The sequence below is a fragment of the Asterias rubens genome, chromosome 11 (assembly GCF_902459465.1).
Source record: "Asterias rubens chromosome 11, eAstRub1.3, whole genome shotgun sequence".
NCBI classification, from domain to species: Eukaryota; Metazoa; Echinodermata; class Asteroidea; order Forcipulatida; family Asteriidae; genus Asterias; species Asterias rubens.
Genome location: NC_047072.1, coordinates 5453213 through 5478677, shown reverse-complemented (window position 1 = coordinate 5478677; position 25465 = coordinate 5453213). Strand labels below are relative to the sequence as shown.

The 25465-nt window shown below is 39.4% G+C and overlaps 1 protein-coding gene across 3 annotated transcripts; it reads right to left on the bottom strand.

The window, feature by feature from the left end:
- Nucleotides 1-6434: 6434 nt before the first annotated feature.
- Nucleotides 6435-25271, bottom strand: LOC117296335 (serine/arginine repetitive matrix protein 1-like). Of its 3 annotated transcripts, none has more exons than XM_033779201.1 (13): nucleotides 25240-25271; nucleotides 23693-23782; nucleotides 22745-22867; nucleotides 17064-17234; nucleotides 16404-16615; nucleotides 15541-15735; nucleotides 15197-15370; nucleotides 14499-14855; nucleotides 13798-14083; nucleotides 12853-13088; nucleotides 11186-12425; nucleotides 10580-10699; nucleotides 6435-8745 (listed from the first exon to the last, which is right to left on the bottom strand). In XM_033779201.1, the coding sequence occupies exons 1-13, from the start codon at nucleotides 25261-25263 to the stop codon at nucleotides 8653-8655; spliced, it is 3321 nt and encodes a 1106-aa protein (XP_033635092.1). In that variant the 5' UTR covers nucleotides 25264-25271; the 3' UTR covers nucleotides 6435-8652. The 3 variants fall into 3 exon arrangements, with proteins under 3 accessions (XP_033635092.1, XP_033635094.1, XP_033635095.1); XM_033779203.1 differs by having other exon boundaries at nucleotides 12853-13085; XM_033779204.1 differs by lacking the exons at nucleotides 23693-23782; nucleotides 25240-25271 and adding an exon at nucleotides 18438-18556 and having other exon boundaries at nucleotides 22745-22830.
- Between the last annotated feature and the right edge of the window lie 194 nt (nucleotides 25272-25465).

Here is a 25465-nt window from a genome sequence, read left to right as displayed (position 1 = left end):
TTTCATACCTGCGAACATACCTTCTTTAAAAAATACCTTGACCAAAATAAAGCCATGTTTGCTCAGGCCTGATACTTCACAGAGACATTTAAGGCAATTGCTTCCATGCCCCCCTGGTCATTGTCTTAATGCCCTTGAAATGCTCCAGTAAAAATTAAGAATTACCTCATAGCCTAAGGTGCCCTTTACCAAGGAGAAATTGCCTTGGTGCCCTTGTCTTTCAAAAACAAAGCAAACAGACTTGCATGCTACATATTATAGTGATTGTTTGTCTCCAGTTTGATGTGAATGCATTTTTAGTTGTACATAAATTTGCATGCCTCTAAAAGAGGGGGGGGGGGGTATACTTCTGGAATTCTTTTTTGAAACTCAATAGTAGAATTTTGGCAAGATACATGCCAAGTTTAACCTCCCTCGTGTGTACCTTTCTGTAAACGTTTAGTAGACTTGAAGACAAGTTGTTAAAATGTTTTGTCACAGCGATGGTGTAAGGTCTCTTTACCACTAAGCTGCTTCAGTGTAGCCACTGTTGTCAGCATTAGGGGTACTTAACGGGAGCCAGTGTTTTCGCAAGAGCAGTACATGGCTGAGAAGTTAAACGAGAATTCCCTAGATCCACTAAGCAAGTACTAGTCATGGCCGATTTCCTACCTTCACGGCCAGCTATTAGCAGGACAGTTCTTTTCAAAACTAAGTACATGTAGTCGTCAAAATTTGAAAAAAACTACTCCGCAGCAGTAGAATAAGCAGCAAGACTAGTTCTCAAAAATAACAAAAACAGACACAGTTAAACAGACATACTGTGGCATTACTGTGCCTTGAACCCCATTAAGTATACAGTGTAGATGCATGGCGGCTGTTGCGCCATCACCGCGACAAACATTTAACGACTTGTCCTCAAGTCTGAAGTTTAGAAGTGTGACAAGTTGTAGATGATCTTTGTACTAATGTGCTTTCTTTTTCTCTTTTCTCCCTTGTCCCACACCCTTTATTCAACCAAAGTTAACCAGATTAAAAACCTGAACTGCTATTTTCCTATGAAAAAAAGAGGAAAATCGTTTATCACTAAAACGTGCAGACTTTTTATATTATAATTGTTATGTTACAGTCATAAATTATGACTGGGTTTTAATTTTTATTTTGTATGTGAGAAGTGCAATAGTGCATTTATTTGTGTATGGTTTGTATTTGTGTTTTTTTTAACTTTTGGTGAAACATTGAAGAAACATCCGAAGGAATGTACTGGCATGCAAAATTATGCGCTATGCCGACGTACTTCTTCAAAATTTTAAAGACATTCGTCACCCACCGGACCTAAATAAGCTGTGACTTTCACGGCAAAAGTCACTGTACCTTTTTGTTTGGCCTTTGCCAATTTTTACCCATCGCAATAACTGATGGTACAGAATTTCTGTATGAGAAAACTTTCATGATGGCATCCACAAAAAGAAAGCCTTAGCCTCTAACAGGGTTACCGCTGACGAGAAGGACGATCAGATGTCGTTGGACCTGGAAGAGCTGTTCGACATCCATCGCTGACGATTTGCGATTTCTTCATCATGCCCTTGCAATGCATTGCTAGAACTACTGTTCAAATTAACAGTAGTTTATTGAAAAGAATGCTTTTGTCGAATGCTTTTGTCGAAATGAATTATGGAAAACTTAATTCCTAGACAATTTTATGTGGCTAAAGAGCTGAAGTCATTTGCCTTTGTTGCGTTCCATATTTATGCACAAGTGATGCGATGTTTCTATTTCTCCCTGGCAGTGTATTGCTAGACCTGTTCAAATTAATAGTAGTTTCTTGAAGAAAATTTTGATAGAAAGTCACAATGATTTATGGAAAACTTGATTCACTCCTAGACGTGGCTACCAGTCTGGTGGCCACAAAGCTGAAGTCATTCCCCTTTGTTGCGTTCCATATTTCTGCAAAAGTGTTGCGATTTCTCCCTTGCTTTGCATTGCTAGTACTACTGTTCAAATTAACAGTATTTTCTTAAAAAGAATGCTTTTGGTAGAATGAATTATGGAAAACTTGATTCACTCCTAGAGAATTTGACATGGCTAAAGAGCTGAAGTCGTTTGCCTTTGTTGCATTCCATATTTCTGTGCAAGTGAGTGGGTGACTGATAAATTACTATTGATATGAAGCTGGGCTTGGTCTTTGTGTGGAAGTGACACCAACAGTTACTGAAATTCATAATCGCTGATCAAGTGAAATCTGGGCCTATGAAACATGGCCCTAAAAAATGACGGCATGCTTATTCTGGTTCAAAACATTTCCACAGAGGTAGTGCTTTGTGCAGGGATCCAGACCTTTGTAAGTCTGCCTGGTAAAAAGAAACCTAAAATATTTTCTGTTTGTATACATGTACATTTACATGTAACTAAAAAATGCCCTGTTCACTTCTTAAGCACTGATTACTGTACATGTATACTGTTCCCAGTAGCTCCTTGCAGTTTATAACTCGGGGATGAGATTGTTCAGACTTTTGGCTGAGTTCAGACTTTTTATGTTGGCCTGGTGAAGAAAATCAGGCAATATTTGTTTCCATAAATAAAGAAATCCTGCTCACGGGTCTACTTTTCTAGTGCTTTGGGAACTGTTTTCAAAAGCTCCTTGGAATCTATAACCCCAGGGGTTACCAAACGGTAGAAATGGCACCGTTTCAACATACCTTTGAAGAATTGTGTCAAAGTTTTAGACTTTTTCGTTAGTAATGACTCTCACCCCTGATAACTCCTAATGTAACCAAAATGTTGAAATCCCAACTGCAGCTTAACTGTCTCATCATTTTTTGATTGGTTTTCAGTTAGCATCGCTACTTGGATATAAGTACTTGGGATACTTGGCACTCTCAAGTCTAACAAGATACGAGCATTTCCAAACAAGAGAAAAGCACATGGAGAATCTATGTTGCTTGCATTCAGATTTGAGACATTTTAGACTTTGAACTGAATTCAGACTTTTTAAAGTCATAGTCTGGTGAAGAAAATCATATTACATGTACGTGTGTTTTCTCCTTGAATGCCATGTCTGATTCTTTGCAGAGGCAGCGAAGGCGGTTGCCTTCATGCCCCCTGGTCATTACCTTGGTGCCCTTGAAATGGCCTAGTATAAATTTACAATTTTCTCACAGGGTGCCCTTTACCAAGGAGAAAATGCCTTGGTGTTCTTGCCCTTTCAAAAGCATACAAGCCTGAAATCCTACTCTTTGATCAGGCCTGATACTTCATGGAGCTGATTGCCTCCATGCCCCCTGGTCATTGCCTTGGTGCCCTTGGAATGCTCCTGTAGAAATATTATATATTTTTCTCATAATGTGCCCTTTACAAAGGAGAAAATGCCTTGGTGCCATTGCCTTTTCTAAAAACCAAACGTACATGCCTTAAAAAGGTGGAGATGCCATCATTTCAATATACCTTTCTAAAACTTTGCATCTCAGTTTCAGCAATGGCTCTCATAGATGACAGGACTGATACTTCATGGAGGAACTAAAGTGATTGCCTCCATGCCCCCTGGTCATTGTCTTGGTGCCCTTGAAATGCTCCAGTAGAAATTTACAATTTCCTAATGGGGCGTCATTAGCCAAGTAGAAATTGCTTTGGCACCCTTGCCCTGTCGGTGCCCTTCAAATGCTCTAGTAGATATTAACAATTTCCTGATGGGGTGCAATTAGCCAATGCGAAAATGCCTTGGTGCCCTTGCCCTTTCGGTGCCCTTCAAATGCTCTGCAGTAGAAATTTACAATTTCCTCATAGGGTGCCCTTTACCTTGGAGATAATGCCTTGGTGCCCTTGCCCTTTCAAAAACTAAGAACAAGGCATTCAAGCCTTGAACTCTATGTGCATTGTGTATATCCATACAAAGAGGAAATTGTCTTGTTTTCACATTTTTTTCATTTTCATACCATCCCTGTTTATAGTGTGAATACTTTGAAAAAGACTTGGGGGGGGGGGGGCATTACCATGCCAATTGTATTGTTATACATGTACATGTAATACTGAATCTGATAATTGTAAATCGTGAAAAGATTAATCGTCAGGAACAAATTTGGGATATTTGAAAGGAGAAATTAAAACATCCCTTTGAAACTCCATTAACCTTATTTTTTTGAAAAAAAAAAACATTTATCTGACAATTTGGTTAGTGATTTTAAAAACCTTTATTTTTTTTTTCCAAATGTATCAAACAGAAACGTGGGAAAATTGTACCAACTTTTCTTTTTACAAAAAGGGTGTGGGTTACACCCAAAAAACTGTATAAGATCATGAAAGAAAATTTACACTGCCATTTCTTGCCAATCAACACTGCAACAGTTTGACAATTTGAAAACATGTTGCTTTATTTGTGTTTTATTTAGGGCGCTTAACATACAAATCTGAAATGCATTTTAGGAAGCGAGTACTACAAGTCAATTGTTGCTGATGTCGTTTGCACTTGGATTTCACCCAGAATCCTTTGTGTGCTAATGGTCATACGCATTACAACAATAACATGAGCCATAGAGATAAACAAATAATTATAAGTTTTTTGCAGTTGGTGGAATTTATACACTAAATATGAGCCAGTTTAAATGATCAAACTGACAAAGCATCAAAACTATTGTTTGTGTATACCCAATCTTTTCTGAATACCTTTCTACTACTCGCAATGCCAACATGCACTAGAATTCACAGGCTAATAACTAGCAGCGAAGCCAAGTGGAGCCTAGGGAGTGTACCCACCCCCTCTCCCCCCAAAAACAACAGTTTTCTAGTGCCCAAGGTGTCCCCCTAAAAAAATACAGATGCATGTACGTGTACACTACATGTAGTACACTTAAAAAAAGGGGATGCCTCTACTGGAAGGCACTTACCCCATCCTGGTGAAAATACCTGCTGGCTACACTGCTGAGTGAGTACGCCTCCCCGGCCCCCTTCCTCAAATTTGCGCTTCCCCATTGAATATTCCCCCATCCACTTCTTCCCTCGGCAATTTCGAGCATAGTTTCGACTCGCTTTAGTTAAGCTGGGAATTAGTGTGAAATGTGGGGGGGGGGGGTACCCTCTGCCCCACAACGGGCATAAATGTGGCACCATTTGACAGAATAACACGTCTGCGCTGACTTATCTAAGCTTTCTAAAGGGTGTATACATGTATATATATTTTTTTTGGGGGGGGGGGTTGTCGCATTTATCGACAAGAAGTGACCCATTTTAACGTGATGCTCAAAATCATAGATTACTAAATTTGTGGAGATAATTTATGTACAATTTGATGATTTGGAAGTCAAGATGGAGTACATACAACAAAACTAAACAAGGAAGGACTTATGAAACAATTAATTTAATTAGGGAAATTTTAATACCAAGTCTCCAAGTTACATGTATAAGTTTAACAAACTGAAAGAAACTAATTTGTACACTACTTATCTATCAAAAAGAAACATAATTTTAAGCTGTGGTCAATGTGTGCTTGATTCTCCATGAACTGGCCATAACCATTATTATAAAGAGATTGTGCGATTTAATGTTGCTGTCCTCTTACACTGTTCCGGTTGTAAAAGGGTTATTTGGCCAGTCCCAGCGATCTTGTTAAAATAAGAGTCGACTGTAACAAAAATCACTTGTTACGGCAGTTCATCTAAAGTTAACCAAAATTTCATTGAAACTGAATCTGCCGATTGCCAAATTGAAATGTAAAATCCTTGATTATTTGATGATACTTGATTTGATAAACAAAATCCATAAGTTCTAAGTAGATTTACACACGCATATCATTTGAAGTCTGAAGATCCATTTTGAAAACTCAAACTATTGACGGCACACACGATTGCTGCAGTAAGATAACATTTCATCTATAGGTTACACTCCTATGTTCGGACAACCTATTAAGTGTATACATACATGTACTACTAAAAACCCTCAACCTAACCCCTATAATCTTTGCCAAAAAAAAATCACATTTGGTTTGGAACATACATGTAGGGCTGTCGGATTACAGAGTCGTCAATGTCATCACCCACTAAGTCGGATTCAAAGTGTGTTGCTGTTCTCGGGCACATGGTAGTTATGAGTGCAATATTACATGTATATGTCAATCGAAAAGACGATGGCAATACGAGTACTACAAAGATGTCCGAGAAAAAAACATGCCAAATACACGTACACAAGCTAAATGTTACCTACTAGTCTAGGAGCAATGTCATTGGTTTTCTGTTGCCCCATGGGCATTTGTATAAAAATTGGTTAACCTTTTTTCTATTAACGTTGTAACGCTATGCAAACTGCACATTACATTTGATTATGGTGCACATCTTATCACACCCAAAATAATTTTTAAGAAAGAGATAAAAGATTTTAAAATAAACACTGTAAGGACCGTCCGTACATTGTACATCAAGCAAAGCAATCGAGCAAAGCAATATTGTATAATCACATACATGTACATTTTTAGTTCCTTTTTCACATTACATTTTAGCAACAACCCAAACATCATGTTTTAGAAGCTTTTGCTGGTGAAATTAGGGTGGCCCAATATTATTGTAATTAAATCAATCATACAACATACTATAAAATGGAAGAGTTTTGTCTCGCCTCTCACTATTTACATTTGCGACCAATGAGGTTCGCACCCACAGTTCAACTTGTGCAAAACTGGAAAATAACCCTTTAAATGCAGGGTGTCATTTTGGTAATTGCTCTAAAAATTAACGACTAAACATTTACTTAGTAGGAGAGAGTACCGGAGAGATGTTGATGTGTTTACAACATTCTAAGAAACCACATCATTGAAGTTATGAAATTTAAAAGAAAGGAAATACCTTTACCCCAACAAAATTTGAAATGAGAAAGGCTTCAGGCTTTAGCCCATCTAATACACAATTCTATGCAACAAGGGGAATTTTCTTTCATTATTTCATTGCAAATTCAATGATCAATTGAGACAAAATTGCTGCACAAAATGTTTCAGTTGCTACTAGCACATAATAATATGCTACTCATCATTACCAGTTAGTGTGCACAACAAATGTTCAGTCGACATATTTTGCTATGCAAAAGTGCTTGACAAAATCGTTTCCTTTATGGCGTTTGTTATTTTATGCATATGTTGGGATCTGGTCGTTGACAATTACCAAAACTGTATCCTGCAGTTAAAAAAAGCAATTCTGTGTAGTTACCATGTTGTTTAATAGCTTCTACTGTTTTTTTTTGTTACTAGCGAGCGAAAAAAACCACAATTAACAATTAAAACCCTTAAAGATTGTGACTATCCCAATGCTTGTTACTTTATAGCAAAACAAGAAGAGAAAGCAACTTGACACGTTTGGTGGATCATGTTATTCAAAGAACAATTAATTCAATTACACTAACGACCTCTATTTTCAATAAGCTCCCGATACAACCAACAAAAAATCAACCCAATTAGGGTGGCCTTAACAGTTCACATTATTTTGGTAAAAATTGTTTTGGTTGCAGCAATCAAAATAAGCCGTGATGATTTTGAGGGCATTCCACGGTTAATTTTCAAAACTTTTGAAGAAAATATTTTTTATTTCTATAGGCCTATGTATGAACTGATTCAGTGAGCTTTGTAGATTGAAACTAATAATTTGTTCTTTCTGATAATGACCAATCATGTAATTAAGTCTATTAAATTGACACCCTAATTTCTACACCAAGATATTTACTTTATTAAAAGCCCGGTTCATACTTCCTGCAAATGTGATGCGAATTTTGAAGTCGCAAATTCACAGCAGACAATTCCTAATAGTTCAGCTGCTGAACTCAAGTGATACATTCGCAGCGAAAACAGAGTTGTGATGTCAAATTCGCTTCACACAAAGGATTCACAAGAAGTATATACCAGGCTCAATGGCGAGAATCATTCACACTATTACAAAAAAAGTATAAAACAAATGTCAAAACAAAATGAGGTTTTTAAAGCTTTAATATGGAATACTTCAGTGGTGACAACACTGAAAAGGAGGAGAAGTTATGGATGGGTACTGATAAACCTTTAAGACCTGGAATTTCACAGAGGCAAGGGTCTCTGTTGCCCAGGGCCCAAAATCATAAGGGCAGTAAGCACAAAATCTTGCTCAGGGCAGGAAAATATTTCTTGGTCAAAACAGGTTACCGACCAAAATATCATAAAGTTTACATTGCTGCCACTGGTTCTCAACTCGTGTTTTGCTCGGTAAAGAAATTTGCTAAGAATTATTTTCTGCTGAACAGCTTAATGAAATGAAGGGGCCCAAGTCGGTGCCCTTTTAAAAGTTCCCCATAGACTTTTGAGATGTTGTCATGGAAAAGCCCTTTGCAAAATTAAAATGGCCATGCCCTCTCTCAGTGATGATGAAATTCCAGACCTGAACAGTGTGTACTCTAATAACTTGTTATTCCAAATGGACAAGGTGCCACCAGCGCCCAAAGTCATAGAGCTGCGAAACACAAAACAGAAGCACAAAATAATTATGCTAAATAGAATAAGGTTATCAAGTACAATACCATCTCAAATGTACAATCTGTGGCAGGTATCCAGTTAATTTTTGATAAGCAGAATTTGTTTACACAGTATTTTCTGCTTTAGCAACTCAATGAAATTGGGCCCTGCCAGTCAAGCTATACAACGAGCATAATCGGTACTTGGTAATTACGTGGATCTACTTATGAGTCCTCGTGAGACTGGGTCCGTTTCAAAGATTGAAGAGCTTTCTCGCGGAGTTCTCGCTCCATTTTCTCGCCTTCACTCTCTGAATCCTGCAATAAAAACCAAAATAATTTCTCGGTCATTTGATGTTTCGCCAAACAAGGAATACCTAGACACCTGGGCAAAATTTGTGGGTACTTTTTATACAACACAAAACACAAACGTCCACCGATTTACATTAAGCTTACACGGTTTAAACGTAATGATGGTAGAAAGCTTCCCCTTAAAATATTGCTTATTGAGACACAAGTTAAACAATTTCCCAAAAACTTTAGCATGTACATTACATGTGTTTTACAAAGGTTTTACGCAATTCTCCTGAAAAATTGCTTTGTGATTTCCACGTTTTTCTCAAAAACTTGACAACTAATGAAGCTGAAACTTCTATAGGTAAATTATATTACATACATTTTCATTCACAGTGAGTAGGGATTTCAGGTTTATGTTGTGCTTACTGAACAATTGCTGTCAATCCCCCTTTGCCCAATATAAAAACATAAGACACGTGTAGTGCCCTCAAAAAGCAAGAAAACACATGAGACCCCCCCCCCCCTTGTAAAGTATTGCCCCTGAAAAAATAGAACCTTGATTTCTGAGCAAGAATAGTTTGCCAAAACCGGACATGTACATGTAGTTAGGTTTGAATATATGAGGTTTAAAGCCATTCGACCCTTTTGGTACAGAAAAAAAAAAAAAGTTCACAGATTTACAAATAACTTACAGGGTTTACAGAAGGTAATGGTGAAAGACTTCTCTTGAAATATTATTCCATGAAATACTTTACTTTTTGAGAAAACGGTAAAACAATCTGCAATTCTCAATATTGAGAATACAGATTTATTTTAAACACGAAACGTGCGGATACAAGGGTGGGTTTTACCGTTATTTTCTCCCGACTCCGATGACCGATTGAGCTTAAATTTTCACAGGTTTGTTATTTTATATAGAAGCTGTGATACACTAAGTGTGGGCCTTTGGACAATACTGTTTACCGAAAGGGTTCAATGGCTTAAAACACATAATTGTTTGCAAAATAGGGAGACCATTAACTATGTAACTTAAGGGCTACAATCCCGGCCATATCTCGTTGGGCCCCCCTGCCCCCTTTCAATGTTGGTTCCATTTGCCGACTGTCTTCCGAATTCAGTCAACATTGAGCGGGGGGGCGGGGGGCGGGCAAATGTTTTTAATGTGAATGTGAATGGGAAGTGCACAGGGAACTGTTGTTTCAGGAAAGGGTGGCCCAAGCATTTTGGCCGGGATTGTAGATACTTTGGTTAGTTGCGCCGGCTTGTTGATCTAGGGGGTCACAGGTTCAAGTGCTGCTCTAGTTAGTTTGTCTTTATTCGACCCAAAACTAATTTAAAATCGCCCGGCCAGTTTCACTTTAGTTGTAATACTTGCGTACAGCTTCATTGACGGTGAGTAGGGATTATGTCATGGCCAAAAACGTGATCTACAACAAGTACACAAACCCTTTAAAGACACTGGACACCTTTGGTAGTTGTCAAAGACCAGTCTTCTCACTTGGTGTATCTCAACATATGCACAAAATAACAAGCCTGTGAAAATTTGAACTCAACTGGTCGTCGAAGTTGCGAGATAATTGTGGAAGAAAAAACACTCTTGTCAAGCGAAGTTGTGTGCTTTCAGATGCTTGATTTCGGGATCTCAAAATCTAACTCTGATGTCTCAAAATCAAATTCGTGGATAATTACTTCTTTCTCAAAAACTACATTAATTCAGAGGGAGTAGTTTCTCACAATGTTTTATACTATCAACAGCTCTCCATTACTCGTTACCAAGTAAGGTTTTATGCTAATAACTATTCTGAGTAATTACCAATAGTGTCCACTGTTTTTAACTGGCGGGGTTGTACGTTACCTGATTGTCTTGGTCCTTCTTCTGCTTCTTGTGTTTCTTGTGTTTCTTATGTTTCTTGTGTTTCTTGTGCTTCTTCTTATCCTTCTTCTTGGCATCCTTGCCGCCATCAGAGTCAGAACCCTGTAGAATAAACAAGTCAGCGGAATAATAACCAAATTATGTCAACCGAGTCCTGTCAACAAACAATAAGCATCTACATGTATTAAGTTGTCGTAGTACCCGCTGCTAAAATTTAGGATTTAAACTGCCTATAGGTACCAGGCAATCTCGGTGTTCAGTTGGTGTAAAACTGCTCTAGAATTGTTCCACTATTCACAAAAACAGTTCAAGTGATTTAAATAGGCTAGGACTGATTAAAAAAAAAATATTGATTCAAAGCTGAATGTGCTTTAAAATTCAGTATCGACCCCACTTTTGAGGAAATGCAGAACTTGGATAATATGTTTTTTTTGCAAGGCAGTATAGTCATGTTTTTGTTATTATGCAGCAATGAGTGCTTTCTGCACAGGCTTAGGCACATAATTTCTGCACAGTCAGGCACATAATGGGTTTAATATTCGACAGATAAAAAAAAAAAATTAGAAACATAATGTTATATCAACATACCCTTGCTGAATCGCTAGCCTCCTTGGTCTTCTTAGATTTCACAGGGGTCGGCTCGGGACTCTCCGATGAAGATCTTGATCTCTTTACAACTTTCTGTGGTCTAGGACTAGCCGACTGTGTGCGAACTTTAGACACTGGCGATAGAGAGGGACTGCGTCTTGATTTCCGTTTGTCCGAAGATGATAACTTCCTCTCCGGGGATGGGGATCTGTTCTCGGGAGATAAATGGCTACGTCTACGATCTATCTTCTCAACATCAGGGCTGTTTTCCCATTTTCCGCCTGGGCGCTGTTGGGAGGCGATTTCTGGGGAGTGATCTCGCTTTCTGGTTTCAGAGAAGGATTTTTTGTGTTGCTTCTCTGGGGTAAAGCTTCTTCTACGCGGGCTACGACGACGCCTTTCTGGTGTAGGGCTTTTATGTTTGTCAGGAGTAGGGGGGCTTCTTCTGCGACGCTCTGGACTTCTTCGTCGTTTTTCAGGGGAAGGGCTTCTTCTTCGCTTTTCAGGTGTAGGGCTTCTTTTTCTTCGTTTTTCGGGGGAAGGGCTTCTTTGTTTGTCAGTGGTTAGGCTTCTCCGCTTCTCAGGAGTGGGACTTCGCTTCTCTGGGGAGGAACTTCTTTTGCGTCTTTCTGAGCTTGGACTTCGTCTTCTCTCGCGTTTACTATGAGCTGGACTCTGTTGACGTTTGTCTAGGGTTGCACTTCTGTTGCGCTTCTCTAGGCTTCTCTTGCTTATTTCTGGTGTGCGGCTTCTCTTTTGCCTGTCCACAACTGGGCTCTTATTCTTTTTGGTCGACTGTTCAGGGGATGGGCTATCCTCGTCAGATGAACTATCACTGGAATCTGATTGGACGCGACGTTTTTCTTTTGCCCTGCGTGGTGGGGACTCCACAACTTCCTTCTTCTTTTTCTTGGATTGAGTATCATCTTTCTCACGGGACTCTCTACCTCTATCACCAGATTGTCTACGTCTCTCAGCAGGGCTTGAGCTTTGGCGTCTTGATGATCTCTTCTTGGGGGTTGGGGTTCTTCTACTTCTTACAGGGCTACGTCTTCTCTCGGGGGTAAGACTTCGTCTTCGGTAAGCTGGCGAAGGAGACCTGCGTCGTCTTGGGGAGGGTGTCCTGCGACGTCTTGGAGGTGAGCGATAACGTCTCGGAGGTGTTGGGGATCTCCGACGCCTGTATGGACTGGGGGAGCGGAAACGTCGACGTGGTGGAGGTCTGTATGGTGAAGGTGATCTGAAACAGAATGGGAAAAGCACTGATGAGACAAACAAAGATAGGGTGTTGTGGCCGAGCTCAAGCTTTGTGGTTTCTATTCAGCAGAGTGTGGGTTCGAATCTCGGTCGTTACACTTGTGTCCCTGGGCAAGACACTTATATAAATGGTTCTCTCCACCCAGGGGTAAATAGGTACCTGTGAGGGCATAGGTGGTTCTTGTGATTGATTAATAGCGTAGTGCGCTACATATTTGTTGCACAGGCTGTATACTCCCCAGGGAGCTTAGATGGCTTAAGGAATGATTTAAATGGCCCATTGACCAGGGGTACTACGGTTTGAAGCGCTTCAAGACACCCGTCGGGTGTATAAAGTGCTATATAAAAACTGATTACCATTATTAGTGCTATAAATGAGTTTGCACTTTGGCTAGAAATGATATACAAACCTCCTTCTCCTTGGGGTGATACTGCGGCGACGTCTCTTTGGAGATCGAGAAATGGAACGAGCATTTCTCCTTCGTCCCGACATCTTAGTGGTCTCCTTTCCACTGTCAGAGTCCGATGAAGAGGATCCTGTTGATGAATGACGCCGGTAGTGGCGTTGGGGAAAGCGAGACTTCTTCACCACCACAGGTTTCGATTCCTCGGTCTTTTCAGGAGAACTGTCGTCAGAATCTTTCTGCTTGAAAAAAAAAAAAAAGGAACACGTTTCAATAATTAAGATATTGATGATTCTAGAAATAAAAATAAAATGAAAACCTTTCATATACATTTTACAAAAGAAGTTCACATCAGCAGATTAACCCTATAAAAACTATTAAATCTATAGAATTCTCACCATACAAGGCTAACATTGTTCAGTTTTTTCTGTGAAGTGTCTGAACAAATAATATGAAACAGAACAAATAGTATGGGAAACATTGGAAAATGTCAACTCAGGACCCAGGGCTGATAAAAAAACCAAAAAAACTGAACTATGAGCGCAAAGCTTGCGGGTGCAAAGAGTAAAAGCTTGCAAGCATGAAAGCTTCATAGTGCGAAGCCTGCTAACATACATTTATCTTTGGCAAACAAAAAAAATGATTTCTGGTTAAAATCTGATAAATCACATCCCTGAAGACCTGACCTTTTTGTTTTCGTTGAAGTAGGTCAAATCTTGCAGCCGTTTGCAGCAGCTGTTTTCATTTTGTTACAAACCTTTTCTGGCCGCTATGGTCTCTACATACCTCTTGCATGTGACGTCACATGTTCAAAAAGCACCTACTCTGGTGTCAAAGGAAGCAAATGATTTGACAATAGCTGTTCTATGTGCGTGAAAATGTGCGCGTCAGTGTAGCATTTCGCGTTATGCAAGGGGTCTATTGGGTTAATGACTTAAAGAAGGTTCTTACATCCTTAGTCTCCTCACTCTTCTCTTTCTTCTTCTCCTTGGATTTGAAGTGAGACGGAGGAGGGGACTCTGACCCAGCGCTGTCGTCGCTGCTTCCGCTTTTCTCCTCCTCACCAGAAGACTTCCCTGGAGACTTCTGCTTCTTTACAGGGGAAGGACTTTTAGATTTCTCCTTGGTCTTGGTTTTCTTCTTGGTTGGAGAAGGAGATGGGCCTCGTGAGGAACCAGAGGAGGCCGAGGAATCAGAGTTGGAGCTGCTGGAGTCTCTCCGTGGTCGAGTACGAGGTCTGACGATTTACGAGAAGAAAAGAAAAATTATAACATTTATTCGCTTGGATATTATATTCTTCCTTGTCCATGTTTGTAACAGAGATACTAACAATAGTAACGATGTACGCTTGTGAAGAAAAAAAAACTGAATTTTTTCCCGGTTCTAAAAAACAAAAAATATCAACTCTGCATTTTCAACATAAGTTCTCTCTTACAATATAAGTGGCTCATTATATAGTGCTCACATCTATCACTCAGTGATACTCAAAGTGCTTCAACTTTCAGTATTTTCCTGCAGGGTATGTGAGGCTGTGTTTGAAGTGTAAGACCTACTCCTTCTACAAAGCACCATGTAAAGCTTTACAAGATGCTGTTGCAAGATGCTACCATTGCCAATCAAATACATTTTTGTAACAAATATCTGTACAATACCTGCGTGGAGATGGGCTTCTCTTGGGCGAGCGCCTTCTCTCAATGCGCCTCCTCGGAGATGGGCTGCGTCTCCTTGGAGATCTACTCCTCCTTCTTGGAGAGGGACTACGCCTCCGTGGTGATGGCCGCCTTCTCCGCGGTGATGGAGAACGACGTCTCGGTGACCGTGATCTTCGTCTTGGGGATGATCTTGAACGATACCGTGGTGACGGACTCCTTCTGCGTCTCGGGTTAAAAGGAGACCTCGATCGACGGCGAGGAGAACGACGCCTTGGGGAGGGTCGTCGTCTTGGTGAGCGTGACCGTGACCTACGAGGAGTGCGCGAACGGCGCCTGGTCTTCTTTCTCTTAGCAGATCTATCAAGATGTTAAGAACACAAAAATTACTTTAAGACGATCGAGATTACACACAGACAAAACTCAAGCCTGAGCATAAAGGCCATTTGTTATGAAGCTGTAGTTTTAATTTTTTTTTTTTTAACCCTTACAGTATGGTAAGCTCTGCTATACAAGTTTAATTCAAGGACGTATTCTTGTAATATCCAACAGCACGGTTGCACATTGCACAGTAAAAAAAATACACCATGACAAAACCTAGCATGAGTTCACAGAAATGTTCATCAAAAAGTATCCCACTGGTTTGTTGATTGTAACTATTACCATTACATTGTATTCAAAGTTCTCAAAGGTATGCTTACTTGGAACGCGACCTGTTCCTTCGTCTATCCCTTTCCCTGGACCTAGAACGGCTACGACTCCTTGAGCTGTTGCTCGATGACGAGCTAGAGGAGTATCGGCGACGGCTCTTCTTCTTCTTTGCATCCTCGTCCTTCTTAACATCTTCAGCGTCGGAATCCTTGTCACTGGTTTTTCTGAAGGTGAACAATGATCATGATTTAGGACATGGTGTTGAAAATAAGCTAACTTTTGTATTTCTTTTATGACATAACAGGGAATTTGGCAAGTCCCAATTAATCCCAATTGACATAGCTAGTTGACTGTAAGAACCAAAGATAAGACAAACAATTGAGCAACAACTTACTCCGCCTTGTCCATGGTAGGTTTGTCATCATCCTTGCCCGATGGGGAGGCGTTCTCCTTGTCGTCCGTCTTAGGTTTGGTCTTTGGGGATTCAGATCCACTGCGAGAACTCGAACGCGATCTTGACCCACGACCTTCCTTCTTCTCTGGCGACTTGTGAGGCTCCCAGTCCCACTTCCCAGGACGAGCATGAATCCTGCGGAACCAAGAAAAGATGTCAGGATTATTATGGAAAGGATGTTTTTCCTTCTCACATTATTAAGATTTTACAATTAATAAGGAAGATCATTATTCTCACATTTTCTCACGTGTGTTAAGGTCAAGAGCTCCGGAATTAAGCTCTGGTGTTTCTGAGCAACAGAGTGTGGGTTTGAGTCCCAGTCGTGACACCTGTGTCCTAAAGCAAAATACTATAACGCACGTAAAAGAACCGTGTGCACCTATCGAAAAGACAAGAGGGTTTACCTCGGTGTTCCCGGTTTGATTGGCAGCATATTACGCCACAGCACCATGTGCATCATTTGCTATGTAAAAGGAGTAGGTCACATAATTCAAATGCTCAAAATTAATATAAAATATGGCAGGCCTGTATGTTTTTTTTTTTAAAGGGCAAGGGCACCAAGGCATTTTCTACTTGGTAAAGAGCACCCTATGAGGACATTGTAAAACTTTACTGGAGCATTTCAAGGGCACCAAGGCAATGAACAGGGGCATGGAGGCAATCGCCTTTGTTGCCTCCATGACGTATCAGGCCTTATATGGACTAGTGACAGACCTGACAAACTAATGAAGTGAAAAGCAAACTGGTCCTACCAACTAGTTACTTAAAAAAGTTAAGGATAAACCCTGATAGCATTCACTTACTTTTTATCAGGAGTCTTGGAACCAGATCTTTCCCTGTCTCCGCCTCCATTCATCCCATCGTCTTTCTTGTCTCTGCTCCTCCGGTCCTTCCGATCCCTGTCTCCGTTGTCGTCCTTATCGCTGTCATGGCGACTCCTTGACGACTCCTTCTTGTCTTTCTCCTCCTTTTCTTGCAGCTGCTTGAGTCCTGTTTGAATGCGTTCCTGCTCCAGCTGGTTTTTCGAGGGGTAAAGAAAAAGATTCTTGGTTTAGGATTCATGACCTTCGACATACATAAATTCATGAAAACTGGATTCTGGGCCTTGGTAACCTCTTATTCTACATCCTGAACTTCCAAGAAGTTAGGAGCTTCTAGATAAGACAGCCACTGAGAGCATTGTACATGCTTTTGTTTCTTCTCATCTGGACTACTGCCATGGGTTTTTGGCAGGTCTCCCAAACTCTCATATGGCTCCTCTACAAATAATACAAAATTTGTGCTTTTACGGTCATGTAGCCCCAACACTTTGGAACAAGCTACCCACCCACATTCAAGCAGAACCTTCATTGGACACTTTTAAATAATTTCTTAAACCCATCTGTTTTGTCAATCTGGTTATAGCGCTTAGAAACATACAAATTTAGCGCTTCATAAATGCTGTAATTATTATTATTGACTACCTGTCTCTTCTTGATCTCTTCTTTCTTCTGCTCCAAGAAGGCAGCTGGGATGCCAGCAATGTTGTCCTGTGCACTCGTCAGAAGGTCCCAAAGTTCCGACATGAATCTCATGGCATTCTTAGCATTCAGAAACCCGGTCAGGTTGATCTGCATTGTCTTTGGGTTGGGATTCTGTGAGAAGGAAAGCAAGGCGATCACACATGAGGAATTGTCGATGAACAAATGCATGTTTTTGGAGCAATACCTTTTTAGAAGGTACGCTCACGCTTAAGGAGAGTACTGACCTCGAGAAAATGCTTTCAATAAAAGAAAGCAGGCCTGATTCTTCACAGAGGCAACAAAGGCAATTGTCTCTGTGGCCCCTGGTCATTGCCTTCGTGCCATTGAAATGCTACAGTGGAAATTTACAATTTCCTCATAGGGTGCCCTTTGCCCTTTCAAAAACGAAGCATACACACCTGTTCATGTTAACTGCAAATCACTTTTTATTGCCAAGCAACGTGTGATATCACATTACAAATCAATATTGATTAGATAAATCTAATAATGCTTTGTGAATTCAGCCCCATGATACTTAGTTCTTGAAAGAGAAAGACAAATTTCCTTTTACAGGGGACCCCAACTATTGAAAATGTCCATTTATACTGGAACATTTCAAGTCAGGAGGCACCAAGGTAGTGGTCAGGGGCACGACGGCATACTCTGTTTTCTGTCAAGGCCTGCTGTGTAGCTATCTTGATTTCACCATAAACACAAATTATGGCTGTAATTCAAATTAACTTACTCATGGTAAGGTAATAGTTTGTCCACAATGACAGTAACAAGCATGGCTCTCACAAAACATTCACAAACAAATTATGCACTGTTCGGCAGGAGAGAACAGAGTTTGACAAATTATGTTACTTCTCACTTTGCTTCAAGTTAGTTGCAAAAGTATACACAAAGTCTCAAGATGGCCAAGATCGTTCTAAAATTTAAGACGCTCAAAGAGCAAGCTACACAAAGTTATGAGATTTGCAATACAAATTGAGCATGCCTTAGTCAGGTTTTATTGACTAAACTGTGGATGTTTTTACTTTAAATCCACTATTTCTATTCACTGTGCCATCGTAGTGAAATCCAGTTCAAAGTCATCCTCAAATGACTAACCACAAAATTGTGTACTCAAATGTTGAAGGAGGAATAAAACTTGATAGACACTAAAATGTTATGGGAAATTATTCAAAGTGGTAAAGTTTGACATTAATCATGATGAAAACACATCATTAAAACAAAACTTGACACTCAGTACTTGAATACAAACCAAAACCAAACCGTATCATTAATTTTATTTTATTCGATTCTCAAAAAATCTCTCAACAAAGTTGGTTGTACCGTCATTCTTGCAAAGGCCGTAAAGCCGGCATGACAAAACCTGTTGTTGTCGACCAGCCCTGCCGTAGCTACCAATCCGTGCCTGTTTCTTTATCAACGCCAGAATTTATTACAAACATCTATATATTGAGAGATGAGATGGGTAGATTAAGAAGCCGTTCTACACTCGTGGAAATAAACATGAATAAAACAAAGACAGTCTGACGCAAAACTCAGGAACATTTATACCATATTTTACAATTTTTTATTTAAAGAGGGGCTTCAAGGTCTGTTTTGTGATTGACTCTTTTTCCAATAGATTTAGCCCTTGTACGATTACAAGTCTCCAGTATCTCACATTAAACGGTGTAAAATACCACTACAATGATACCCCCATTACTATTTTCGTCTAGATAAAAAACATCAAAAAATTTGTTCACCGAGAATTATTAGTTCATTCCTGAATTTTGATGATATTCAAAATGGCACCATAGTCTCGTTTGGAATGTACAGATCTATTTGTTTAATTTTTAAACCATTTAACATGAAGTTAGAGATTACACCCGCTCCCCCTATTTGTACGGACTTTGTCTTTTTGGAAATGGGTGCATCACAAACTGTATTTAACCTTGAAACACCACTTTAAATATGTGATAAAATTGTGTCTGATCAGGCATAGTACTGCCAAAACCGGATAAAACAATCAAGTTTTAAAAAGCAGCTTTAAGTCTAAGTAATGTTCTTGCTTTTAGTTTGTTTGTTAAAATAAAACAAGGGTAGCAATCTGTAAAAAAAAAAAAAAAAACTGTACGCAATTTAAACTGCTGTAAAGTTGCCTTCAAAAGAAGTTTCACACTACAAATCACACGTTTTTCTCAAGATGTTCAAATAAACTGAACAGACTGAACTGACACATGAACAGACTCAAGTTTCTTGTGGCAGATCAGTTTAACCATGACAAAGTTATTGAACGCAGTTGTTGACATACCATAGATGCTTGTTTGAGATAGTCAGTTATATTTGTAACCACTTTGTAACATCATCTGAAAGCACACTTGTTGTAATATACCTATCAGCCCAATAAGAAAATATTGTTGTTTCCTGTAACCCGACCGGCAGCTTCCGTAAGATCTTTTTTTTCAATATTTATAAAAATTGAACATTTTTTATTTCATTACTGTTCCACCAGAATTCAAGACTTAACTAAAATATCTGTGTGTGGTCACATTAACTTCCCGATGTGCAGTCCACTTACAGGCATCCAGTTCTGAGCGTCAACATTTGTACTTTCCTTTCTAAAGCAACGTACTGCATGTACATGCAGATCAATTTCTTCTTGTTCAATGAACTTCATTTCTTAGTATCCACATGTAAAATGTTCCCCCTTTTTACTGTTTATCCCCAGTATGTTACAGGAAACCAAACTATCTTTTTGTTGGGCCTTAGAACACAAACGAAGCCTTCAACAAAAGGATTGAAGACATGTATGAATACTGTACTGCTCTACCACAAGAACTTGAACCCTGACTTTTTTGATCCGACATGATTATTTCATAGATAGTTTTACTGACACAATCTTTATCACGAGGAAGCAAACCATTTCCTTAGGAGGTTTCATCTAAAAGTCAACAAGAAAATTACAAACATACTTACAAAAGAGCGACGATGATTTCAAGTTAGGAGGTTTCATCTTGGTCAACAAGAAACTGACAAACATACTTACAAAAGAACGCCGACGATTTCAAGTTTGATGTTGGCGGTAGCAAAGTCAAAAATAAGATCAATTAAGGAAACTTACTTCAGGATCTTGTAAATTGGCTTAATGTTTTCACCTTGTACTCACCGTTTCAAAGCATCTACGGAGTAGTTAGAACTTCATCTTAAGTGTTCTATCTTCAAGGCTTTACAGTACAAAATTTGTAAGAAACATTTTAAAACAAACCTGTTATCGTCCGTCTCTGAATGGTCTGTACTCAACTGATTGTTTCCTTTGTTCTTAATACTATCTTACCTCTGAATCTCTCCCAACAATCTTCATTTGAACTTTAATCTCTGAGCAACAAGATCTGTTGTCAAGTGGAGAGCTTTTTGAAATTTCAACCCTGTACAAGACTTTAGCTTACCTTCTTTTCCAGATAGTTTCCAATAATTTCTGTAAATTTCTCTTGGCATCTCGTTTGTTTGATGGGAACTAGATGTAGGAGCCACACATACAAAAAACACTTAGTGTTTACTGTTTTATCAACTCTAGCTACCTAGGCCCACTTGCCTACAGCTGACCTTAGTCCTCCAATATCCTCAACTCCTAACCTGGGCCCAATTTCATAGAGCTGCTTAAGCAGCAAATATTGCTCAACAATTTTCTGCTAAGCAGAAATGAGCATGATTGTACAAGTGGCATGGCAGTTTGGCAGGTAACCTTAATCTGGTAAGCATACATTGTGTAGTTTTAGTATGTTTGCCCATTTTTTGTGCTAAAGTCAGCTCTATGAAATTGGGTCCATGTTTAGACTCGAATAAGTGTTTACAGCTGGCCTCAATCCTCCAATATTCTCAACTCCCAACCATGCGAATGCGAAGCGAGTTTGACATGAATTCGAATTCAAAACTCTCTTTACGCAGTGAGTTGAGTTGAGTTGTACTGCTGCAAATTATTCGTTGCGAATTTGTGACATCAAAATTTGCTTCGCATTCGCAGGAAGTATGAACCGGGCTCAAGTGTTTACTGTTTTGTAATAACTCTTGCTACCTAGGCCAACATGCCTACGGCTAACCTTAATCCTTCAATATCCTCGACTCCTAACCATGTTTGGACTTGCCTGGTGGATTGGCTGATCCGGTGATAAGCAATTGTTGTTTAAGACTACAGCCACCAGTCCTCCTAAATCCTTCATTCCGGCAAAGATGATATAGCAGGATTTGGGAGGGTAAGGATAAATGAGGCAAGATGCAGAAGTGCTCATTGTAAAATGCGGGGTGACTCTACACTTACCGGAGCAATCTTGAATCTTGAATTTTCATACTCTCTTAAAGGCATTGCTGCTTTCCTGGAGAGGGTGTGTTGCAAAATTAATTTAAGCGCTGTACTTGTGCTGTAAAGATTCTGCTAATAAAGATGTTGATATTGTCAATTTGTCCCGAGAGATATTGGAAGCTCCTTCCCTCTTATTGCTGGCAGTGCCTCTCTCTGGAACCCTTGCAGATTTGTTGCAGTGACTGCAATCTAACTCAATCCACAACAAGGCCTAATTCCATAGAGCTGCTTAAGCTTAAGCAGAAAATATTACTTAACAACTGTCTGCTAAGCAGAAATGAGAACGATACTAGTCACAAACTGTACATGTGACATCAGAGTTTGGCTGGTAACTTTACTCTGGTAAGCAAACTTTTGTTATGCTTGGCTACTTTTTGTGCTTAAGCATCTCTATGAAATTAGGCCCTGGGGGAAATTTTTAAGAGCTTCTAGGTACTAAGTGGAGTGGGAAGACCCTCTTTCCTTCACCTTTCTGGCACAGCCTTTGAGATTGGCACCTACCTGCCAAGGTGGGCCACAGCAGAGATTATCTGGTCCATATAGCTCGGTTCATACTTCCTGCGAATGGGAATCGAATGTTGACCTTACAAATTCCCAACAAATAATTTGCAGCAGTTGAACCCTGCTCAACTTTCTTGCGAATATCGCAATGAAAATATAGTTGTGACATCAATTCCATGCCAAATTCGCTCCCCATTCGCAGTAAGTATGAACCCGGCTTACTGCAGGCATGCCCTGTATGCAAGCATTTTCATGGTTCTGATGTCCTAGTCGAACTTGACGACGACACTCAAGTAAAAGAAGCAAAGTCCATTTGAGAACATATAAAAACTTGGTTCAGATGGTTTAATTTGGAGACAAGTGTTTTATCTCAATTAAATCTAATAATAAGTTGAGTTAAAATATTCAAGGAAACTGCTTACCCTTATATGTCATGAATATGCAGCAGGCAGTCTGGAATAATTAGGAGTTTTTGTATGAATATTCATAAATGGGCTCTCACTCCAGATCAGCAATGGTCATTGTTAGCTCCAAGGTTGTTAACATAATGAAGAAATTCCTGAGGGGGATTTTACAGAAATTTTACAGAGCTGGAGTCTGCCAAGACGACGATTTGAAAAAAAAAACTGGTTTAAGTTTCTAATCAGTAATGTTACCTGTGCGTCTTCTCAGCTTTGATGCTCCAACATAAGTTTCACCTGCTTACAACCTCCTAAGGACATGGTTTGCTTCCAAATAAATTTGACCTCAAATACAACACATGATCACTACATTAACATAGTACACTGTTTACCTCTTCCTCCAGCTGATTGAAGATGAACTCTATCAGTACATCGTCTTCGATTCCCAACATCTCTGTGACTTTCTTTGTGATCCATGGTTTGAGCGTGTCCATTTGGATCTTACTGGTGCTCACCTGTATTCAAAAACAAAAAACACACAAAATCAAAATCTGTCGGAGCTTTCCTTCCCTCTTGCTGGCTCATCTTGAATTGAACCAACTTGTTTTAATCACCTAAGCGCACAGTGGTTGATTTCACAAAGAACCAAGATTGATCTGCAAATCAAAAGCAGTTGCTAAGTAAAGTGTGATGTCACAAAACAAATCACTATGGTAATACTGACAGTTTGTATTGCTTTGTGGAATCGGCCGCTGGACCAATTGGTAATTACTAAAAAAATGTATTAACATAAAAGCTAACTGTAATGAGCAACGAAGAGCATATTAGGCTGATAACGTTTATTGTGTAATTGTAGTTCGCTATGCAATCATTGTGATGTATAAGATCATTTTCATTGTGGGTACATATTAGAGAGCCTGTGTGGCAGGAGATTCTGCCCCCCCCCCCCTCCTCCCCGGGGGCTATTCCTTCTGATAGCGCCCCCTTTTGAAACATCCTCCTTCTCCTTCAGCCCATGTTAATTTTCCAACGGGAGACAGCATCTCTGGCGGACTGATTTCCCTGGGACACCTGCCCCATTACAATAATATTTACCTTATTAATTTTGGTTTTTACCCATATACACCGATGTGTTAGTACTGTATACTCAGTAGTGAAAAATATCACAGGCATACTACTTGGGTGACATTCAACCCACGGCCTTTGCAATTCTAGAGCAGTGTCATACCAACTAGACCACCGAGATTGCCCGGTGGTCTAGAGGCAGTTTGTATATGGGTAAAAATCAAAATTAATATTCTTTATCCCTGATGCAAATTTAACATCTATTAAATAAATACCTTCTTTTCTAGCACAGCAGCAAACTTCATGTTCTTCATTAGTTTCTTCTGCTTGTTAGCAAACCGATTGTCCTGGTCGTAACTGGTACCCTGTACACATTGAACATAAACCAAAAATATTGTTATACATTTGCATGGAGTTAAAGTTTACAAGTTTTAAAGATAGGTTTTTATCTTTTATATAAAGACACTCACTGATGATAGAGACTAAATAAAGTAAGGCATCAACTGTTTCTGTTAATGTAGTTTTACATTTTGTTTGCTTTGTACATAAGCCTGCATGTAGGCCTTCATGTTTGATGTACATAGCGCTAGACTAGCATGGTCCAGCATGGTGGCGACCATGCATGTGATAAACTGTTGAGAAAAACCTGAACTATGACAGCAAAGCTTGAAAGCTTGTGAGTGCATAGCATGAAAGCTTGCGAGTACAAAAGCATCCCGTATGCGAAGTCTGCTTATATATTATAACTATTAATATCTTTGGTTTTGAAAGCCCCCCCCCCCCCCCATCTGCATTGCTGCAATCCGGGGTGTTCCATATCATAGGCCTATGGTTTTATTTTCATTTTCTTATGAGTTTTATTTTATCTTAGTTTATGGAAAAGTTTCTGCATGGTGCCACCACTTTTTCATTCAATATGAAATATTATTATAGTATCTAATTAACCTCAATGAGATATCCCTTTTTGTGGGCAACACAACATATCCTGCAAAAGTTTTTGTATGGCGCCACCCCTTTTTTCATTTGATATGAAACAATAGACAAACAGTATTTACTTAAATGAGATATCCCTTATTGTTAATATGAATGAAAAAGTGGTGGCGCCATACGTTTATCCTTCGTTATACAAAAATATAGTAAAAAGTGATTTTATTTTATTTTATTTTTTGGGGTTGTGGGGGGGGGGGGGGGGTTGAAAAACAACAGGATTTCTGGTGAGTTTGTATGTCAGAGAAAACACAATCGCATCCCTGGGCAACACAACATATCCCTTTATGGGATACAATTCACTCAGGTCAGGGCATCTTTTTATGTGCACGAAAAAAATTCTGTTGCCCGTGTCATGGTTGGAAGTTGTGTGTTATTTACTATTTGTTGAGCCACCAATGATCCATCATCATTTTTTTATTTACAAAAAAATGGTGCAACACCATAGCCTATGTGCGATAGACAGATAGATGCAGGGCCGGGGTAGAGGAGACTTCAAGGTTAATTACATGGAACAAAACTGCTATCATAATCAGTTGTAAAAAGGAGTTGCAAACATAATTTTTCTTTTACAATCCTCGATTTCGTTTGCGCCCTCTACTACAGCCAGTCTAGTGTTTTGTATCGGAACACACAGCTTGTAAAAACAGACCACATCCATATCTGAGATATACAGAAGTCGACCCCATTAATTACACACCAAACCTACACATATAATACACTGCTATGACGTCAAAGAAGTCTTTATCTAATAAGCATTATACTGAGTATATAACAATGGCGAATGCATTACGTAATTTAAGGAATTTGACGACAGAAAATGAAATGTTTTTACCCGAAAGAATCCGGCGTCCGCCATGCTTGCGATTTTGGGTAGCTCTGAACATCATTGCGCATGCGCGTGATCCTGTCCTCTTTTCAACGGCCGGCCGTACTGGAAATGTAACACCCAAACAATATTTTAGACTGTTTATTTCCTTTTAATGGGTATTTATTGATACATGTTACAATTATTATGCAAAATGTTGTTGTTTTTTGACGATGAGTTTAACCAAACACGA